Source organism: Diachasma alloeum, unplaced genomic scaffold, assembly GCF_001412515.2.
Source record: "Diachasma alloeum isolate Michigan unplaced genomic scaffold, Dall2.0 Dall_scaffold_01737, whole genome shotgun sequence".
NCBI lineage: Eukaryota > Metazoa > Arthropoda > Insecta > Hymenoptera > Braconidae > Diachasma > Diachasma alloeum.
The window spans coordinates 17,701-38,611 of NW_021681824.1; the positions used below are offsets into that span (position 1 = coordinate 17,701).

Sequence of the window (20,911 nt, forward strand, 5' to 3'; positions counted from 1 at the left end):
ACAAAAGAAGATGAAACTGGTAGCATAGTCGTTGGGTGGATTAAAGAGACACATGTATGAGGCATTTTATTGAATAAAAAAACTATTTTTTTTCCTAACAAACTATTTTTTTATTTCCCCCATCCATCATTTTTTTACAAATTATTTACAATATTATTATTCTTAAAACCGTAAGGCAAAGTATCTGTCGTATTTGTTAGGCGAATGCGCTTATCATCATACGAACTCAGAGCTAGTTTAGTTTGATCGTGGACACATCGTGTTTGATCGATCTAATCATATTCTGTGACATCCACACATTTTTATGTTGGTTCAAACAGGCGTTATAATCTTCAAATGTAATACGTTTCAATGCTGATTTTTTCACTCCTTTGGCCCGCGATTTTTCTCGATCTTCACCAGACACTTTAAAACTATACATTTTTGCTCGGAGCCCCACGAACTCAGTCATAATCTTGCCATGATTTTCGTCTTTCATTACACCTAATTTCTTCTTATTCTTTAGAGGTATATTATATACATTATTTATTGGATAATCAGAAGTGTCGAATTTATCAATATCATTTTTCATAATTTCATCAATATCATCTACTCTGAAATGATAAATAAGACTATCCGTGTCTGTGTACTACAGTTTTTCCCTACCCTTAAAACTTTTTTTCACATAATTATAGTGAAAATCATAAATATATGTTTTAGAAATATCTAGATTACTAAAGCCTGCGTATATTGGTGTATTAAATTTAATTTTCGTTCGGCTCATTTGGATTATTACCAAATCTTTATCGAAAATAATACTACTATGAAAGTTGGGTTTCGATATCCAACTCTCAGCACCCCATCGTCCATCCCATCTTGATACGAGTTTCACATCACGATGTTTCCTGACATTTTCCATTGTTTTTCCGAAAACCGCGTTATTCATCAATTTATAAAATTTTTTTTCAAAGTCATTCTGAGAATTTTTTCGATAATTAGTATTTAAATCAATATAATTTTTTAACCACGAGTTTTGAGAAAACTTCAAGATTCTATGAATTTTAGTGATTTTTAAGCCCAAACTACAATATTGTTTGAGATTTTTATAATGAATGACATAATTTTTTTTGGAGTTCAACGTGGTTAATAATTTTGGTAACTTGGCCTGACCGTTTGGAGGGATTATGCGTTCCGGGCACAATCGTAAATCTTTATGCTANTGAGATTTTTATAATGAATGACATAATTTTTTTTGGAGTTCAACGTGGTTAATAATTTTGGTAACTTGGCCTGACCGTTTGGAGGGATTATGTGTTCCGGGCACAATGGTAAATCTTTATGCTCTTCATGCAATTCCTGCGGGTATTCCAGATCAACCTCCAGGATGTATCCAGTCTCTGAGTCATCTGGAATGTTCAGGATGTTGAGGGATGACCAATTTTCCATCCAACAGAAATTTCCACTCGGCAAATGATGACTCATTGCTGCTCCATATAAGTTATTCACATCTAGATACATCAAATATGATTTCTCTTCTTCTGGGTTATACTCATTAGCACCCATGTAGGGGTTATTTGCCCTTCCATATCGGTTAGAACACTGCGACAGTCCTCCTCTAATGCCTTTCTCAATGAAAAGGAACATCTCAGGGTCTTGAAATAATTCCAGTTGAACTCCAGTGATTTTTAACATTGCATCAAAAGCCAGTCCTGGTGCTGTATAATAATGAAGAGGATCTAAGTTGTATGCGGTGAAACAACTCTCTCGAAAATTTTCGAAAATATCTGCTAGCAACAATACGTCGGTTTTCAGATATAAATCCGCATATTCACCGAGTGTTCTGATGCTGAAATTTCTCCACACATCACATGCATGGTTGTAATCTTGATCGGATATGTGCTCATCATTTAGTCGAGAATAAACCTCTTCTTTCCGTGGTAATTGTTATACACTTAATTTCTCCCATGTATCCAAGTATTCGTACGGAAAAACTCCTTTACGTACAACCAGTTGAATTGTCGTTTTTGACGGTAATGACTGGCTGTGATTTTTTTTTTTCATCTTCTAAATATGAAGAAAGTTTATCGATACTGCTTGCCATAAAACGAAATGAGTCAATGAATCTCAAGTGGACTCTTGTCGATTTGACCGATTTCGTGAAGGAAACGTATTTCTCTTTAGTAATTGGGAGTAGTGTCACCGATCCCTCGAATTGTCTCGCAAGGGACTTAATGAAAAAGTGCGAGTCATAACCTGACAAATTGTGGAAAACCACAGGGATTACACACGATTCTGTGTAATTCAGGTTACAACCGGGATGAGCTGCTCCGCGATATTTTCCCGTGAAGTGGCAATGGTCCCGATGTTTCACTGCTTTTTCGGTGAATGCCCTGCCACAAATATGACATGTTTTGGCTGCATTATAGGCTCGCTCCATCTCGAAAGTCAAGTTCATGGGCTCATTTCTCTGTAATTCAGCATCAACTTTTATAGCTAAAATACGTAGCTGCTCAATAAACCACTCTACACAGTCTTTTCCACGATAAATAGAGAGTTTCGATTTTGAGTTATCATAGCTACATTTCACATAAAATGCAACACTGAATGGTACATGATTTTGGTATATTTTGGTATTTACATCATTGTCATCGGACACTTTTTCCAATAAACACTCAGTATCAGCGTATACAACAAATGGAACAGTCAGTTGATTTTCAAAATTTTGAAATTTTAAATATTTTTCACTACGATAAGGACAAATCATTCGACACTTACTGATCGATATACAATCGACCCTATGATTAGTGTAGGCCTCTTTCTTGAAAAAGTGACACAAACACCTGTCACATATGCGTGTTTTATGTTCATTTTTTTTAAATTTGCGCACCAACTAAACGAGACAAATTTGAAATCCATGTTCATCATCGAGGATGTCTTCTTTTTCAATCATGAGAAGGTGAATTGTTCTTTCTTCCTCTTGCAGTGTGGCTGGAAGATTTTTGCTCAAATAAAGGGGCACAATCCATTTTTTCTCTGATTCTTCGTCACTGTCGATTCCATATACATTAATGGACAATTCATTCATTTTCTCGAACTTGGGAATGTCTTTTAATGCCATGGGGTATTTGAAGTTACCAAATCTTTTCATGACAGTGCTGAAAGTTGGGTATGAGTTAGGTCGTTTCTTGTCTTGAACGTTACAGCGAACGGCCATAATGGACCATAAGAAGCAGTAGGCATCGTCTTTATTTTGAACGTTCACGACAGCATGTTTCTTTTTAATCCATTCAGGTAGTTCAACGAAGCTAGATCCTCCGCGCAATGGATTATATTTATTTATGTTCACTTCTAAATTAATGACGTCAACTAATCTCCAGCCTGAGTCTCTTTCCTGGAACTCATCCGCTTTCACAAGAAGTTTTTCTCTTATGTGTTCATCAAACCACTGCCTAATATCAGTTGAATCAAGAATTATTTCATTCTTGGTACTGAAATATTTTTCTTCTTCAATGAGATGTTCATCTCTATTAATTTCATATTTACACGTTAACACTACATTCACTTTCAAACTTCCTTCTTGTTTCAATGCATTTTTCAAACGTACACAGAGCATTCGTCTAGCATCATCTAAAAATTTGGGTATGTCTGGATTTTTCACGTTAATAATCACTCCTGTTCTCATACGACCCTCAAAAACACTTTGTAAGTCCTCCCATCGGACTCTATCAGTTAAATCGCCACTTAAATCTCCTCCTATCACTTCCAAGTTTCTGAATCTTGCGTAGAACGCTTTCAGTCGTCCTAACATGTGAGTTAAACGTCTTTTCTCACTATGATTCGCACTCCTCTTCAATAATGCATTAATTTCTTTCGAATGTCCTCTGATGTGATTAAGCTATTGTTGAATTTCCCTGGGTCTCCTATTCGTTTTCACTATTTCATACGCATCCTCCAATGACCTCAATAATCTTTTACACGCATTAGGATCCATGTTGTTCATGATAAAGACACTAAAGGACTAGCGGAAAATCAAGGTGAAATTTGTTTATATACTTACATATGTGGGTGTGCCTACGCTTGTATACTCTGTAAAATCTAACGTGATTGGTTGAAAAAGAATCATGTGACTCATGGAAAATTATTAACAAAATAGCAACATTTTTTGTTCGTGGGAAAAAAAAGCTGAAAAATGTCCTGGATAACATTTAATCTTTGCGGCGCGATAGGTCATCAAAGAGTCCGAAAACTCTGCTCCAGTTTGTCAAACATCATGTTCTTAGGGTTGTGAGTACAACGTGCGTTCCCAGGTAAACCGAAAAAGTCTATGTAAACAAAATATGGCGTTCGGACCTCTTCCAATGCATTTCCATTCTTATCAGTTTGCAGCAGATGGAGATTTTTCGGAAACTCCTCCTACTACAATGTGTAAAATTTGTCGAGGACTATGCCAAATTGGTGGTGGTACCTAAGTTTTTGAATGACTGATCCTCTGCCTTTGCAGATGTACATACTCCCTCCCCTTCTTTTTAAAATAAATATTGATATAGTGATATCATTATTAACAATGATTTCCCACGAATGGGAGCGGCAAACAGGAAAGTACGGGAAAACTCAAGTTCAGACATGTGACGGGAAAATGTTTTTTAAAATAAATATTTACATATTGATATCGTTATCAACAACAATTTCATACGAAGGGGATGGCAAACGAGAAAGTACCGGAAAACTCAAGTTCAGCCATGTCAAGTGGAGCCAGGTGTCAATATTTGAAGAAGAAGAGGAGCCCCTTCTATGATTTCTACAGCTGTCAAATAATTAACCCCTTCACTCACCCCCTCGCGGGGTGGATTGACTAGGTCACCGAGAAGGTCCTTTGTAACGCAAAATGAATGATTGTCGAACAGATCGAATGTTTGTAAAACAGCGAGGATAAATCTATATTGGTGTTTGGATTTGAAGAAAAAGATTTACATACATGTTTCAATGAATTTGAGGATAATCAGACTGCAAATGAACGTGCGTCAATAACACAAGATATGCAAACAAAATTAAACAGTGATCAATCAAAAGTATTCCGAGATGTGACAGATTGTCTAGAGAATGATACACAAAATTATTTTTGTCTTGATAGGCCGGGGGGAACGGGAAAAACATTTCTGTATAAATGTCTGTATTATCATTGGCGAAATCCAGGAAAAAATATTGTATCAATAGTCTGGACAGGAATCGCAGCAATCTGCTACCAAACGGCCGTCCTGTTCATCGGTTTTTCAAATTGCCAATCAAACTGCCGGAAAATCAAGATGGAATTAATCCCATAAACCTCACCAAACGCGCAAAGAAAAATTTAACAGAATTTGATATCATTATTTGGGATGAAGTTTTAATGATTCCAGGTGTTGCCTTGAAAATTATTGATGTAACTCTCAAAGATTTAATGAAGTATAATGAATTATTTGGTGGCCAATGTTTCTTGTTCGGCGGAGATTTTCGGCAAATTCTGCCTATTGTGAAATGAGCACGGCGAAAACAAATTGTGAATGCGTGTGCAAGAGACCTTGGACTCTGGAATTTAATAAAATATTATATTTTGAAAATAAACATCCGTATAAATGACGAAAAATTCAACCAATTTTTACTGAACATCGGAAATGTGCGCCATAGAAGGATGAAAATTACTAAATAATATGCTCTGCGAGAATGTGATAGAGGCTAGATATTGTAATAATTTTGATGAAGATGACCTGGCTAAATGTGTTCTCCTGGCAGCTTTAAATGATCAAGTCGACATGTTGAATGATCAAGTATTGAAAAAATTTCCGGAAGAAATTATGGAATGAATAAAGCAAGATGTAACCACTGCTAGCGATTATGATGCAACTAGCGGGGATGATATCATGTTACGTTTTCAACCGGAATATTTGAACAAAATGAACATCTCAGGCTTACCTCAATTCAAGTTGAGATTAAAAATCGGAGCTGTGGTTATATTAATACGCAACATATGTATTGCGGATGGTCTTTGCAACGGCATTAGACTTATTGTAAAGAAAATATCAAACAAAATTCTCTATTGTACAATATTAACCGGCGATAAAAAGGGTGATCCAAATGAATTGCCATTCATTTTACATCGTACTCAATTTCCAGTTCGATTGGCTTTTACTATGACTAGAAACAAAGCTCAAGGACAATCTTTTGATCGAGTTGGAATCTATATCAACAAACATCCTCCAGTTTTCAGCCATGGACAATTGTATGTCGCCTTATCAAGATGTCGCACAATATCTGGACTGACAGGGAAACCGTCCCGAGTGTCCCTCACCAATTTCGATGAACTTGAAATATTTTATTCCCCATCAAATTCTAAGGTACACGTATTTTTTGTTCTGCGGATAAAGACGTTTAGGGAGGTGAAACCAACCTTCGAAGTTGACAGGTTTTCAGGACCATTGGACTGTTTCATATATTGGCATTCAAAATTTTAGAACGAAAGCAAATGCATGATAATCTATAAGAAAAATGATGAAAAATGGCGTTTGTTGCATTTGAATAGGATCAATTCCAAAAAAATGATAGGGGTTCAAATCCAAAAAAATCTTGTGCAAAAAAAATAACGCTCTTATTTCAATAGTATTAAAGGCTATCAAACGAGCAAGTAAAAGTTGGAAATACGGGTTTTTACATTTTTTCGAAAGAATGGGCGTAGGGGGTAAACGACCCTTGAATTTAACTCAACAAATTACCAGTTGAATATTGGATTTCTTCTCGAAAGGAGACAATTTCCAATGTGTGTGGTGGAGAATCTCGTCGGTCTTGTTTAGAAAGAGTGAATGACACAATAACTATTAGAGTTCAAATATACAAATGTTTTGCAACAAATACTTCCTGGCGATTCAGGTGAGAATTGTAAGAAGAACTGGAGTAGCCTCTGGGGATTACTGTTTTTTTTGGAGGAGGAATGAATACAGTGTAGCCCAATACAGCCCTTCTTTTAAATTCATAAAAAGGATGGAGGGATGTTGGAGAATATTTTTTCAGAATATCACTTTTATTTATATTTTCACATACCTAGGAATATAATGATCTGACAATTCCATTATCATTTTTTTTTGTATTCTTCTTTCACTCCACCCCCACTATCTCATCACTATTCATAGGTTTCCTTATTTTTCCTATCATAAGGCGCTAAGAAAATCATATTTTGAGGCCTTCTTATAATTTTCCTCATTCATTTATTCATTATATTTTTTGCAATAATGATAGTTGTCGAAGAAGTGTTAGAAACATAATGACTTCTTGCACCAAGAACAACGAATAGTAGCAATATTCGTACAGCCCGGTATTCCGCAATGCGACTTGCACGATTCACCGAATGCGAAATGGATGGGATTTTCAAATTCATCTGTTTTGGATTCTACGTAACCGCTTCTGTACCAAGCATATTTGAAAAGACTGACATATCGTGGTGACGACAATTTATTATGAGTTAGAGATTGCAACTTGATGACATTATTCTTTAAATGTAAATTCAAATCATAATCCATTAATATAAGACTATCAGAGAAATGTCTTATAAAGTTTTTCCAAACTCTAAATCCAAAAATATCGAGTAGTTGGAGTTTTCCAGTTGTCCCTTTAGGTATAGTCATTAACTTCACATCCTTATTGCGTGTTTTGGTAGCTTCCACGATTGGAGAACAGTGTCCGGTCCATGAATCCACCAATAATAGACTTTTCGCATCAACATTAGGGACAAAAACATATTGCAACTAAGTTTTGAAATGTTCTGAAAAAAATAATAGAACAAATGAACGGTATCGTTGGAGCGACGTCATCATTACGGATAAATAAGAAAACAACACAGTCTCATACCTGAAGTCAGTTTCCCCGATTTGGATGCATCTACGTATACTTTATCCGAAAGAAACAGTCTTTCCTCTACTCTGGGACCGACATGAACGTTTGGTTCTTTCAAAACTAAAAAGAGATGACAGAGAGGAGTTTCCCTTCGGCTGATATAGTTGGTTGAATAGTATAACTATGTGTCGTCGATTTTAGGGATTGCACGACACATTGTACTTGTTTTTCACCTTCTTCAGCCAAAGTTCTGCCTGAATGCATTTCAAACTGAAATCCGCTTTGATCAGAATTATATATATTTGATAAACCGTACATTGCAATCCGTTGTTTTACATCCTGAACAAATTGTTCCGATTTTTCCTCTAGAACTTGACGGTCTTCGAATGCTTTCGATGTAATAAATTTATTGATTTTCCTCGAGACAATACGATGTGCTTTTTTAAATGCTTGTATCCACTTATCGGATGCTTTAAAGCGAAAATCCTCACTACCTATATCTTTTTGGGCTTGTAATGCCCATCGTCGTAGGTTACAATCGGGTACGATCATTCCAGCGTTGAAAGCAGATTTGAAATTTTGTAGTGTGTATTTACAAATCCGATCAAATTTTTTTTTGTAGCCTCCCCCCTTATTAATGTTATGTGCTCAACTACCGCATTGAAGTCATTTTTCGAAATTTCTGCTTGACAGATTCTAAATTTAAATTTTTTTTCTTCTTACCCCTCCGCCAATATGCAACAGCTCTAGATTTGTAATCATAAGACAAATTCTCCTCATCTTTAGTATAGGCATTCAGGGTCTAACGGCGGTTCATGAAGGTTATCAGCGTAATTTTTGTCTTCGACTATCTCCATGTCCCAGTCTTTGTAAAGTTCCTCAAAGTTTAACGAATCTTCCACTGTCACTTCGACGCCAGAATACTCATTCATTGCATATGATAAAACTTCCTCAATGCTATTTTTCAAATGGATTTAATTATTTATAGGTAATTCCGGAATATTCATCGCTTGAAATCTTGTCAGCAGTAATTGAATAATGTTCATAGGATTGACTCTCATTTCTGCGTATAATAATTATCTAAATGTCTCTCAAAAATACTTTTCCGCCCTCGTTCTAACTATATTTAAATTTTCACGATATACACGATATTCACAATAGTTCCATATCTGGTGTTTCGAAAGTGCCAAAGTGAACTAACGATGATAATCACAACAAAACACTGGCTGGGCACGAGAGTGTTTTCCTTATGCTTTCTTTTATTAGACTGACCATACTTTTATCGTCAAGACCTGATAGCAGAGAAAAATACGTCTGGATAGAGCATACACCCACCGCGGTTTAATCCCGAAAATGAAATGTACAAAAATAACTTTGTTGATTACGACTAATCCAAAGTCGTAAAGCACAAATATTACGGTTATTGGTATTGTTATATATAATTTTATTATTTATACAATCATATCACATAAACGATTACATATAAGAAGAAATGCTTCAAACCAAAGACGGCGGACATGCAGTAATACACATATCTGGCTTTGTATCGTTTTTCGCATATTACGATAGAGCAAGAGTTATCAGGGGAAGTGCAAAGCGGACCGCGTCAGCATTTGTGCGAGGTGTCGGCGCACTCCGATGCATTGATCAACAAACGTGATGGTGACAGACAGAAATGAATCAAATTAAAAACATTCCTCATCAAATTAGTCATATAATTTTTTCTTTTAATTTTTTTCCCACATCTAGCCGTTGATGAGACATTAACACTCTTAGGGTTCATGATAGGGAAAATTAGTTACAACGTTTTCGTTTATTATAATTTTGGGGGGAGAGAGATCCGAGATACGAACAAAAGTTCATATCAATATTGTGGCCCAAAAAGACAATTATTCCACTTTGTATAAGCGTTCCACTTTGCCCCATCCCCCCCCCATTTCACCCTTTTTGAACCCAACCACGACCATTATTCATTACTTACTTCAAGAATTGTGATCGCCCAAGAAGAAATCCAATATTCAACGGGTAATGAATTAAGTTAAATTCAAGGGTGGTTTAATACCACTTCGTTCGAACAAAGCGAAAATCCGTATTTTTGACGTTTGCTCGCTCGTTTAATAGCCATTCATACTATTAAAATACGAGCGTTATTTTTTTCACCAATTTTTTTTGTATTTGAACCCCCATCATTTTTTTGGAATTGACCCTATTCAAATTCAACAAATGCCATTTTTCATCGTTTTTCTTAAAGATTATCATGCATTTGGTTTCGTTCTAAAATTTTGAATGCCAATATATGAAACAGTCAAATGGTCCTGAAAGCCTGTCAACTTCGGAGGTTGGTTTCACCCCCTAAAAATCTTTACCCGCAGAAAAAAAAATACGTATACCTTAGATTTTGATGGGGAATAACATATTTCAAGCTCATCGAAATCGGTGAGGGACACTCGGGACGGTTTCCTTGTGAGAATAAAAATAATTGTAAGTACTTCTGAAGACGGAAAGGAAAAAATTCAAAATATTGTTTATGATGAAGTTTTCAGTGAAGTAAGTAGGAAATATCAGTCTTATTAACAGGACTGCGTGAAAAAACCAGGAGATTGGCCAGAAGATGTGTAAATATGATTTAATGATATTAAAGTGACATGAAAACCAGAAACATTCATGCCATGATTTTAAAATTCAACGCTTAAATCTCAATCGATTGAAATTTTAAAATTTCGATGAATGTCTTGAATACTTGGACATCTTCAACAGCCCCATCCCACTGTCTTGGATGCAAACTACACAATCAGGATAGAAATTTATCACGCTCTCTTTCCTCCAACTCATTGCTCAGTATAACCAACTAATCCAGCTATGAATTACACATGCTCAAACAGACGCTCAATTCCCATTAACAACCATGGAGCACCATGAAGACCATGAAGACTTCAAATACTATAAAGAAATAATAATTTCATTATCAAAACCTTATCTGTTGTAATCGAGGTTCTAATGTATGGAATATTGAAAATGAGTGTAAGCCCTCTATCGAGGGCGGTGGGTTGTCTAGGCCTATGTATGGGTGGTTTTGGGGGGCAACGGCTCTTTCGGGTGATCAAATAGAGCCGGAACCGTTGTCTTCCTTCGGCGACTGTCGGCCCTCCCGGGGCGAGGGTAGAGGGGTAATGCGGGAAAAATCGAGGGAAGGGGTATCCAACGGTGGCGGGATTTTACTATTTAGGGGGCAGTGTGTGTTGGGGAAAAATATGTATAAAAATAATAAAAATTAAATAATGTGCCTCGTCACAATATAAAAGTAGTAATTTCATTGTATCCCATATCTGAATAAGAAATATTGTTTTGATATTGAATACAGAGTTATGCTTCCAATTATTTCTTTTTTTATCCATATTTCTTTCCTACTAACATGACGGTTTTATAGGCTCCCCATTCGTCTGCCTTGCCTCTCCCACTTCTCTCTTCTGATTTTTTCTGCGTTACCATGGACCGTCTTGCTCTTAACTGTACCCCATCCGGGCTAGGACTGCAAGGGAAATTATGGAAAACCCCATTCATACAGCCGGCCGATCGTGCAGAGCCCTAATGTGCCCTTCTGTCACACTGACTATAGGGGCACATTAGGCCACTACACCGTGCCTACCTTCCGAAATTTTTGGGCAAGGGTGTTCCTAAGCGGTCATCCATCCAAGTACTAATCGCGCTAAACGCAGCTGCACTCGGATGTCCGCCGGAGCAACACCAAACTCACCCAACCATTACGATCGGTGCCTCCAATTATGTATATACTAACGCCGGGCCGGGGTGGTGACGCCCCTTTCATTATGCCTTTTTTCCTGTCAGATTTAATATTTCTTCTTTCAATTCATTGTTCACAATCATTCTAATCGCAAAAAGCAACGCAACTGATGAAAATAATCTGTCCCAATTTATTAGCTTTATATTTTGTTGATTTTTCATATTGCAATAAATGACTTGCTCATGTGCTAATTGTTATGCTCACTGAATAAAAGTTTGATCATAATTATAATCCACCTTCTTCTTGAACGTAAGCCAGAGAGTAGATTTCTGGTGAACACTCTTATAAATTTTTACAATTAGTTCACTCGTTAATTCAATTAATCTGCTGTTCATATCATCAATATAATTCCACGATTAGAATATTATCACCTAATGTTTTTAGCACCAAATTAAAAATTAAAATTTTTAATGATTGTTTGATTTCTGCTCTATCTTTTTTTGAGAATCTGAAATTCACATTAATGATTCAGATAATATTACATAATTATCATCATTTTTATTATTTGCAGTTATGGAGTATTGAGTGAAAGCTTTTTTTTGTTTAATCATATCAGAAATTTTTAATTTAAATATTGTTACTATTTGTTTAAAGTGAAACAATTGATTTTCATTTTCAGTATGTTGCATTCAGATTCTTCTATACTTAATGTCAAAAATGTCAGAATCTCTCATAATTCTAATTATTGATTCCAATCAACTTTGAAGGAAACCCCAGCAAACGCACCATTGACGAAGTTGAATCATTCTATTTTCCTGTGGCCTAAATGATTTGAGCAATTATAATTTATTAATCAATCGAAAATACACAGTGATTTGGTACAGAATATTCATCGTTTAAATAAGAATTCAAGTAACTTGAAAAGTTCTCCGCTTCACATGGTAGTTAAACGTGTTGAATTTCGTTAAATTTACAGTAAAATTTGAAATTTCATGACTTTTTCCTCTCAAACTGAAATAAATGTCTCCCGCTTGAAAATTACTACTGTACTGTTCATGACATTTAAAATTTTTTTCTAACACTATAATTACCACTTACTTATAATTATTAGGGAACATTTTTTAAATCTTTAAAAAAAATAGAAAGTCGACTGTTCTGAGTATGGTCGGAAAATTGCCATTTTCAAAGACCACGACTTTTTTTGCTTCCAAATGGAAGCTTTGCAATCATGATTTTTTTCGATTTCTGAATTTTGGGTGGTAATGCCTAGAAATATCATGAGACGTGAAGAAATGATGTTTTTAAAAAATGTCTATATATGAGTAGGTATATGTGCGCACATGTGTGTTCGTATGTCCAGAACTGTCCCCATAACTCGAGAATTATTTAGTAAAATATGCTGAAATTCTGGCTGCTAATTTATGCTAAATTTCAGCTCGATCGGTTGAGCGGTTCCTGAGATATGGCGATTCTTCGAAAATAGTTTTTTGCCTATATCACCTGGACCGATTGGATTTTTTCAAAATACTCGTCACGATGATACCTATTTAATTGGATTGAAAAAAGACCATTACTCCCTGAGCAATGTAGTTTTATTCTCGTTTTTTCATTTTTTCCTTGAAATTGCTTGTTCACACGAAAACTTGAAAAATAATCGAGATAGAACTGTCAAGGAACATTCCTATATCAAATTTTAGGTCTATGCATTTGATAGTTCTTGAGATGAAATGATTCACCCAAAATTTTTGAGAAAAAAAACTAACGCATCCATATTTCAACGTCCATTTTCAGCAGGATTATTAAGGAAGCCATATAACATGAATATTGTTGCATGAAATTGCAAATTTATTTTATAGAAATAGGGGAAAATGAGTGAGAAGCATACATTGGAATCCATTCGGAAGCCTAATACCAATGAAATTTGGTAGAAATGAAAATAGGGGAAATATACGCGGAGAGTAGCAGTCGTATGTAATCTGTCAACTAATTCAATAATAATATATTTTTCACTCTAAAAATAATCGTTTCTGAATTGTAACAAATTTTTCCCCTTTCAGAATTTCAGCAAAATTTGATTGGATGCCTAAAAATATTCTTCTGAAAGTTTGAGCCATTTCGATTTCGTTTGAGCCAATGTCGAAAAAAAGTAATTATTTGCAGAATCTCGTTCGAAAGACGCTGATTACCCATGCTTTATTTTCGAACTTTTCCTAGCCAATTCGATGAAGAAATTGGACTATTTAAAATTTGTAAGTAAAAAGTATTTCGACGTTTTTATTGTACGGATAAAATTTAAAATTCGTTGATTTTGAGATATACTTAAAGCTTGGTTTCTTTAAATATAACCTCTAAAAACAAAAAATTACTGGAAAAAACAGGAGATTAATTTTGTTGATTCCACCCTTGGCATTCAAGTTAATCCAATCATCAATCACTCCAATTAGTTGGTCAGTTCTTAGCACTTACTACTGATAAATAACTTCTGATTCAACTCATTATACTCAAATATATGTGTAGGAAACATGCTGATTTACTTTATGCTTGCACGGTGTTTGTTTCTTATTTGGGGCTAGAAGTCCGCTTTTAAATTCGCGCGCATTTTCTTGAAACATTCAGGTATCATCTTTTACACTGCCATCTTGCGGTATTTCTCCGTGACCTTGTACTAATCAGCTGATGTGATGGCCGGTTCTATTCGATTAATCGAAATCGAATGCAAAATAATCGATTATCCCCATGAGATCCGCCTTGTTCAATTAGTGACCCATGTCTTTTTTACTATAGGATGAATGAAAAATATTGGATGGCTGTGCCTCACTGGATGAGCATTGGTTGGAACCTCATCCCCACAATTAAAGGAGGGGTAAATGATCGTATTTTCTACTCATCTACATTAATATTTCATTTATATTAATATAACGAAGTGGAAAGTTTCGAATGGTTGTACCTCACTAACAAGGAAAGGTCCCCAGGTGTACCTCACCGATTTTCTTCATTTTGACACATGTTATTCTACATGAAAAATGATTGACCACGTATTTTTTTACGTGCTAATTCAGGCATAGAGGGCAGAAAATGGCCTTTGAAGTTCACTCCAAAAAATAATTTTTCGCAATTTCTCGAAAACTACGCAATATTTTTTCAATTTTTTTTCTACAGTCAACTACTTATTCGGAGGGGCTTTTATGGATATAGGATATTCGTTTACACGGCTTGGTTTTTTGAGTGATTTATTGAATAAAATTATGTTTTTTCATACATCTTTTCAGTGTAAAAAGTCTCAATTTGGCTGAATCTCATTGAAAACTGTTGCCTTTGATAAAAAATCGAAGAAATAAATCGACGTATTTCAGGGTTTCCGCCAGATCACCCTTTCAAAAAGTAAACCACCCCTTGGAATGATTTAACGTGGTCAACTCAAAGTTCTGCAAACTAGCATGATAATTCTACATAATATATTCTGAATGATATTATCTAACCATTATCTAACCAAAATGCCCATATCGAAAATAGCGCCCATAGCCCATAGCGGGACGCATTAAATATGATATAGATTTGTAAAGATGGGCTTTGCAAGCCCGGAAAGATATTGGGCATAAGAATATTCGTTTCGAAGCATCCTCACATTGGGTGAAAAATTTCAAACGAGCTCATAGAATTGTAAGTAGAAAAATTAATAAATTCATTACAAAGAAAACACTTGGAGGTGCAGACTATTTGCAACAAACAGTCGATCATTTTGGCTCTGATATTAAGCAATTAATTATGGATAGAGGTTCGGAAAATATTTTCAATTTAGACCAAAGTGGTTTCCAGTTGGAAATACATTCTGGACGAACATTAACAGTTGAAGAGGGACACCAAATTCAATGTTTAGTGCAGTCAGTTTCATCTGTAACTCATGGTTATACCATTCAGCCTTTGATTTCAGCTGTTGGGAAATTGCTGTCACCACTTTTCATCGTGTACACTGTAAGAAATTTTTCGAAACTTCCCATGGGAAAGATTATGAAAATCCCCAAACTCTTTCAGAATTCCCTATTCCTTAGAATATTGGTAAGAAATTTCCTCGGAAACTAGGAGTTTTCCAAACTGTTTAGGAAATCTCCAAATACTTGGGTGAGTTTCCAATCTTCTGCGAACTTCCTAAAAATGTTTTGGAAAATCACAGGCTAGCATGCTTGGAATTCTAAGGATGTCGTCGAATTTTCTCAATGGAGAATTCTGGTTTGGAAATTTCCAAAACTTATTCCAAATTCCCCTCAATTTTGGAATTCTGCAATTTTTTTCCGTGAATTTCTGAACATGAATTTGTATTTTTCCACGCGTTTTTTTTCAATTCTCCAAAGACCTTTTATAGTATGCCGAGATTTTTGAGAATTACAGTTTTTTAGCAATTTTTCATCTCTTTTTCATGCTATGAGAATTACGATTTTATCGTACTATTCTCATTTATTTTCGTGTAATATCCCAAGGTCCTGTGAAAATCTCCAAATACAATTTCCATTTTTCAGTGGAATTCATTATTTGAGAAAGGAAAAATTACTTTTCTTATCATTATTATACTTAGAAATCTTTTATTTTCGAATTTCTTAAATTCGAAAATGAAAGATTTCTGAAGGATTTGCTCCTCTTGTTACGATATAAACCTATTCAAAATGAACCTTTTACATCCACTAGCACAATCTTTTTTGCTCGTTTTCCATTTCTCAAAGAAAGACTTTATGGTTTTATTGCGGTCCTGACCCGAGCGATTACAACCGAGCGTCTACCGGTCGGGGAATTCCCAAGACCTTTTGCTGGTCTTTGCGAGTACCTCGGTACCAAGTTTTTCTGTCTTCGGGCTTATTTTCCTTTTCCTTCATTTTACTTCCCCCTTTCTCCTTTCACCAATGAGAATCCTAAGATTCGGCATCAGGGTAAAATTCACATTGGAAACACTGTCCCTCCACCTTCGTGAGTGGACACTAGCAACAGTTGACCGTCGTCCTCTGTAGAGTTCCCATCAGTGAGTTTCTTAATTTTCGAACAAACTCTTCGCGCGATTTTCACCACAACGTTTTCTCACATTGAACTCAGTGAATGAGTTTCTTTAGCAAATTTTGACTTTAAAAAATGTCCTCTCCAACAATCTTCAAAATTACCGGGCGAGGTCGGGAGAAGAAAAGTCTGGTTTTTGAAAGCATGGTGAATGGTATAATCAAGGGAGCAGTGAAAAAATTTTGCTTACCGTCTGATAATGAATACAAGGTGAGTGAAAAAATATATTCATATAATAAGGGATACATTCCTGCTAGATATAATTTGGAATAGAACAAAGAGCACTCCCAGAAGTCGATTTTTTCGCAATTATGATTGTTAAGCTGAGGCTCTGAGCTAACAACCATTTCAATTTGTTAATTATTGAAACACTCAAGTGTAAAAAGTGTAAAAGGAAAAATTTCGCAGGTTCTCAATGAAAATATTCGACAGATAATTTGATACAGTAGATACATTTTCTGGAAGAAAGGCTAATAGAAGTTCAATCGGAATCCACTAAAATTTTCTCATTCGGATCTGACAGCCATATTTAATATTTTAATTTTTGATATTTTTCAGGAGAATCCCTATTCGATGAAAATGGAGAATTCTTTATCATGATTGATGAACAAGTTTGCATCGAGGCAGAGTCAGCCTTACAAGGTATATTCTGCCTCTTCACCAGTTACTTTGTCTTCAACCTGAAATATCCAGATCAGTTGGGGAAAACGTCGGAATTTCTGCAGAGGTAATTTTTCATATGATAACTTGAACATTTTCATCGAAAAACTTGATGAATCCGGTACAAAATGTTATTGAATTTCTATTAAGCTCCCTATTACTTTTCTAAGGATTCAATGGAGAAGATCTACAGTTTATCTATGCGCTTGTTTTGCATTAGAAATTTTTTATGGGAAATATTCTATGAGAAAATTCAATGGAGGTTGACTTGTCAATGAAACTCATTTCATTGAGATGTTTTCAAACAAAATTCCCTGAATCAAATTTTCCAAGTTTTTTGTTTGATTTTTTTAATGAGAGGAGAAAAGAATCAAGTGGAAAATATTCTAAAAATTCATGCCTAGGAATCCCTATAGAAAATTCAATGAGAGAGTTTCTATCGAACATTCTCCATAAAAAAAACGTGCAGTAAAGGTCAGAAATTCTTCAATGAAATCGGTCAAAAACTAATAGAATTCAATACAATTTTTTATCGAATCTGCGATGAAATTTAAGTAAAAACTAAATCAAATTTTTTGTTGTTATTTTCCAGGGCTGTATTCGACATCAATTCTGAGGAGGGATCCAGACGAAAAACCACGAAGAAAGCCAAGAGCCTGCTCGATGCCAAAGTGATAAAATTATCCGAGGATCTCTCATTTTACATAAACTAACGATCCTCATTTCCTTACACGGAGGCGAACGAAATGAAAAGATCCGATATCCCCATGTACAGCACTTTTTTCTTTGTAGCATTTTTTAATGAAAATGAATAAATAAATCGAAAATTTTAAAATTTTGTGTAATTTTCTTGAATTAACTTTAGATACAGCTTAGATAGTAAAATTCCAATAAAGTCGTAATTTTGATGGAAAAACTCGAAATTTCCTGAACAGTTGCGGTCTGATTTCTCAGTAAAAGTGTAGTAAATTTTCTCATATTATGTAACTTTCCAATTGTATACGCTCGTAAATTTCTAAATGAAAGGGGAAAATATCACAACATTTCGGAATTTTACAGTAGTAATTATATTTAAATTATCAAAGAGTATTGCAGATTTCTAAGAGAAGCGGAACTTTGCCCCTCATCCCCATGAGAAATTTCCGAATTGAATAGTATTTCCTCAAGCGGTAGTGAAATTTTGTAGAAATTTGTAGAAATTTGTAGTTTGCGTAGTTTGTAGTTTGCGTGAACTTCAAACGTCATTTTCTGCCCTCTATGACCGAATCAGCACGTAAAAAAATACGTGGTCAATCATTTTTCATGTAAAATAACATATGTCAAAATGAAGAAAATCGGTGAGGTACACCTGGGGACCTTTCCTTGTAAGAAAGGCGTTGGTTGGAGCCTTTCTTATAAATATAAAATTCAGAATTTTGTTCTTCGAGTCGAATTTCTTCGATTTTGATTCTGCCTTGTTTCTTTTCTTGCTTTCAGAAATACAAATTTGGATTCATCTGCAGCAGTACCAAACTCTTTCGGACTCACCTGCAGCAGTGTTAAATTTACGACAATAATTGAAATCATATTCATAAGAATTCCATTATTTCGAATCAAATCCCATTCTCTTTTGTATTTTTCCATCTGGGTTTCAGAAGAGAATATGGGTTGGGGGCCCCAGGGAGTGGGGGGATGACGCCCACCGCAAGATTGCCGAGCGGAGGGAGCAGGGGGCGGAGCTCCCTAGTTTAGTATAATTTGATTTACAGATATCTAAACATCTGGAGGATTTAGGAAAGAAAAATATGATAACATCTTTCTTCCTAGCCTCCAGAATTTTACAAAACACTATGGATTCATAAATTTCGTCAACCTCCTTTAATACCCAGTTATCATCATAACTATTTTGATCCAATAGAATAACTTCCATTCAGCATATGAATTCATTTCACTCATATTTTGCCATCAATTGCCTGAAACCTATAATTTTTTGATTCATTGCCATTAGATGTAATTTTTGTAATGGTGAAGTAAATTATCAGCGAGCAATAAAAGAAACGGTAATTTTGGCCAGCGATGAATTTTCTGGAGAACGATTTTACTTTTGTCGGCAACAAAGATGTCACGATGAGAGTATTAAATTTTCTAGTGCCATAGGAGAAATTCCCAAATGCTAGCACATTCGAATTCTTGTCCAGTACCACAATTTTTCCCAGAATTTCTCTATAAATATTCTACGATTTTTCTCTCAGCGTAAAACACGAGTTATGTGAAATAATAGGAAAACACGAAAAATATCACCCCCCCCCATGCGGACTATAGACCAATTGTCTTAAAAATTAACAAATATTTTTTCAATCTCGATGTCATAAAAATCTCTGTTCACTTTTGGGTGAATACCGATCAAGGGTTGATCGGTTCGACGTGGAATACCATGGTAATTTTTAACTGCTTTCATAAATTTTTGACATACCCAACGCAACTGTGACTCATTTGTTATTTTCCTCCAAAATTCAGCGAAGTTATTAAATATTTCATCAACGTTCTGCTTCATTAGCATTCTTAAAATTGCTTGGCATCCTGACACCACTAAAATCATGAAAGAACAATGCAACGATTCATGAATTTTTCAATTCGAATTTTGTTTTATATAGGTGATCAAAATTACTTACCTATCTCCGTTCCTTTTCCAAGTGTGAACGTTAGTCCATAACCTTCGAGGTCGTTTTCCAATTTTATCATTACGTAAGCGCAAGAGTAATCAGGATCTGTGTGCTAAATAAGGGCAAGAAATCGGACTTAGATAACCTTCATTGTATTCAAGAAAATAAGGAAAATCGTTAAAATAATTGAATCAATTGTCTAAGATAGAAACGGTACTAATTTGCACACCAACAGCCCTAGATGGATTATATAAAAATCATCTCGGAAATTCAATTTAGTTACCATAGCATCACTTCCATCGGCGTTCAACGACGTCGGGAACCTGATGTCTTTGACCCATGTCTCAATAACTCGTCCAGAAACCATCTTCAAGACTAAAATAAATTGCTACCCGAACTCGTTATGTTGGAGATTGACCGATTTAAACAACGTAATTTCGTTATCAGAGAGTATCAATGCGATATACATACATGAATTTTCTTATCAGAAGATGCTTCTTTGAACGGAATTTTTCCAATAGGCAAATCAACAAGGGAAGAGTTTAAAATGTGGGTGTACAGTCATTTACTACAGTTCTAAAAAAACGGTCTAAAGTGTGTTGGGTTCCCAGAATACATGTAGGGTCCTCATCTTATGAATCTCGAGCTCGTATTTCACGTCGATTGAGTGGAACATCGGAATTGGAGTATTGGTAAGCAACAGGACTTTTACGGTGATGTAGAGGGAAAAGAATAGCAATAATTGTGTCGTATGTCGATTATCATCAACGATTAATGAATTCGAATTCATCAATAAATAATTCAACATGTTAGTATATATTTATTGATGAATAAATAAATGAATATTTCTTCATAAATAAATCGATAAATCATCTGGAACGACGAATTTCATCATTTTATCTTATTTGAGATGAAAATTTCAAAACTTATTGTGGTTGATAATTCTGTGAGATTAACGCTGAAAAAAGAAACGGAAATATTTCGTAGA

The 20,911-nt window shown here is 35.2% G+C and overlaps 1 protein-coding gene across 4 annotated transcripts; it reads right to left on the reverse strand.

Annotated features, from left to right (window-relative positions):
• Positions 1–7,442: 7,442 nt before the first annotated feature.
• LOC107046701 (mitochondrial enolase superfamily member 1) lies at positions 7,443–20,664 on the reverse strand. 4 transcript variants are annotated; one of them, XR_001461590.1, is made up of 5 exons: positions 20,207–20,378; positions 19,933–20,035; positions 19,734–19,849; positions 7,855–8,109; positions 7,443–7,768 (listed from the first exon to the last, which is right to left on the reverse strand). XR_001461590.1 is itself a non-coding variant. In XM_015269378.1 (4 exons), the coding sequence occupies exons 1-4, from the start codon at positions 20,288–20,290 to the stop codon at positions 18,689–18,691; spliced, it is 423 nt and encodes a 140-aa protein (XP_015124864.1). In that variant the 5' UTR covers positions 20,291–20,378; the 3' UTR covers positions 18,185–18,688. The 4 variants fall into 4 exon arrangements, 1 of the variants encoding a protein (XP_015124864.1); XR_001461592.1 differs by lacking the exons at positions 7,443–7,768; positions 7,855–8,109 and adding exons at positions 18,185–18,808; positions 20,395–20,664 and having other exon boundaries at positions 20,207–20,311; XM_015269378.1 differs by lacking the exons at positions 7,443–7,768; positions 7,855–8,109 and adding an exon at positions 18,185–18,808.
• Positions 20,665–20,911: the final 247 nt, after the last annotated feature.

Coding starts and splice junctions, on each gene's coding strand:
- LOC107046701 (XM_015269378.1), bottom strand. CDS start 20,290: ATGGTTTCTGGACGAGTTATTGAGACATGGGTCAAAGACATCAGGTTC. Junction 20,036..20,206: donor CCGATGGAAGTGATGCTATG/GTAACTAAATTG, acceptor GCCCTTATTTAG/CACACAGATCCTGATTACTC. Junction 19,850..19,932: donor TGGAAAAGGAACGGAGATAG/GTAAGTAATTTT, acceptor TCATGATTTTAG/TGGTGTCAGGATGCCAAGCA.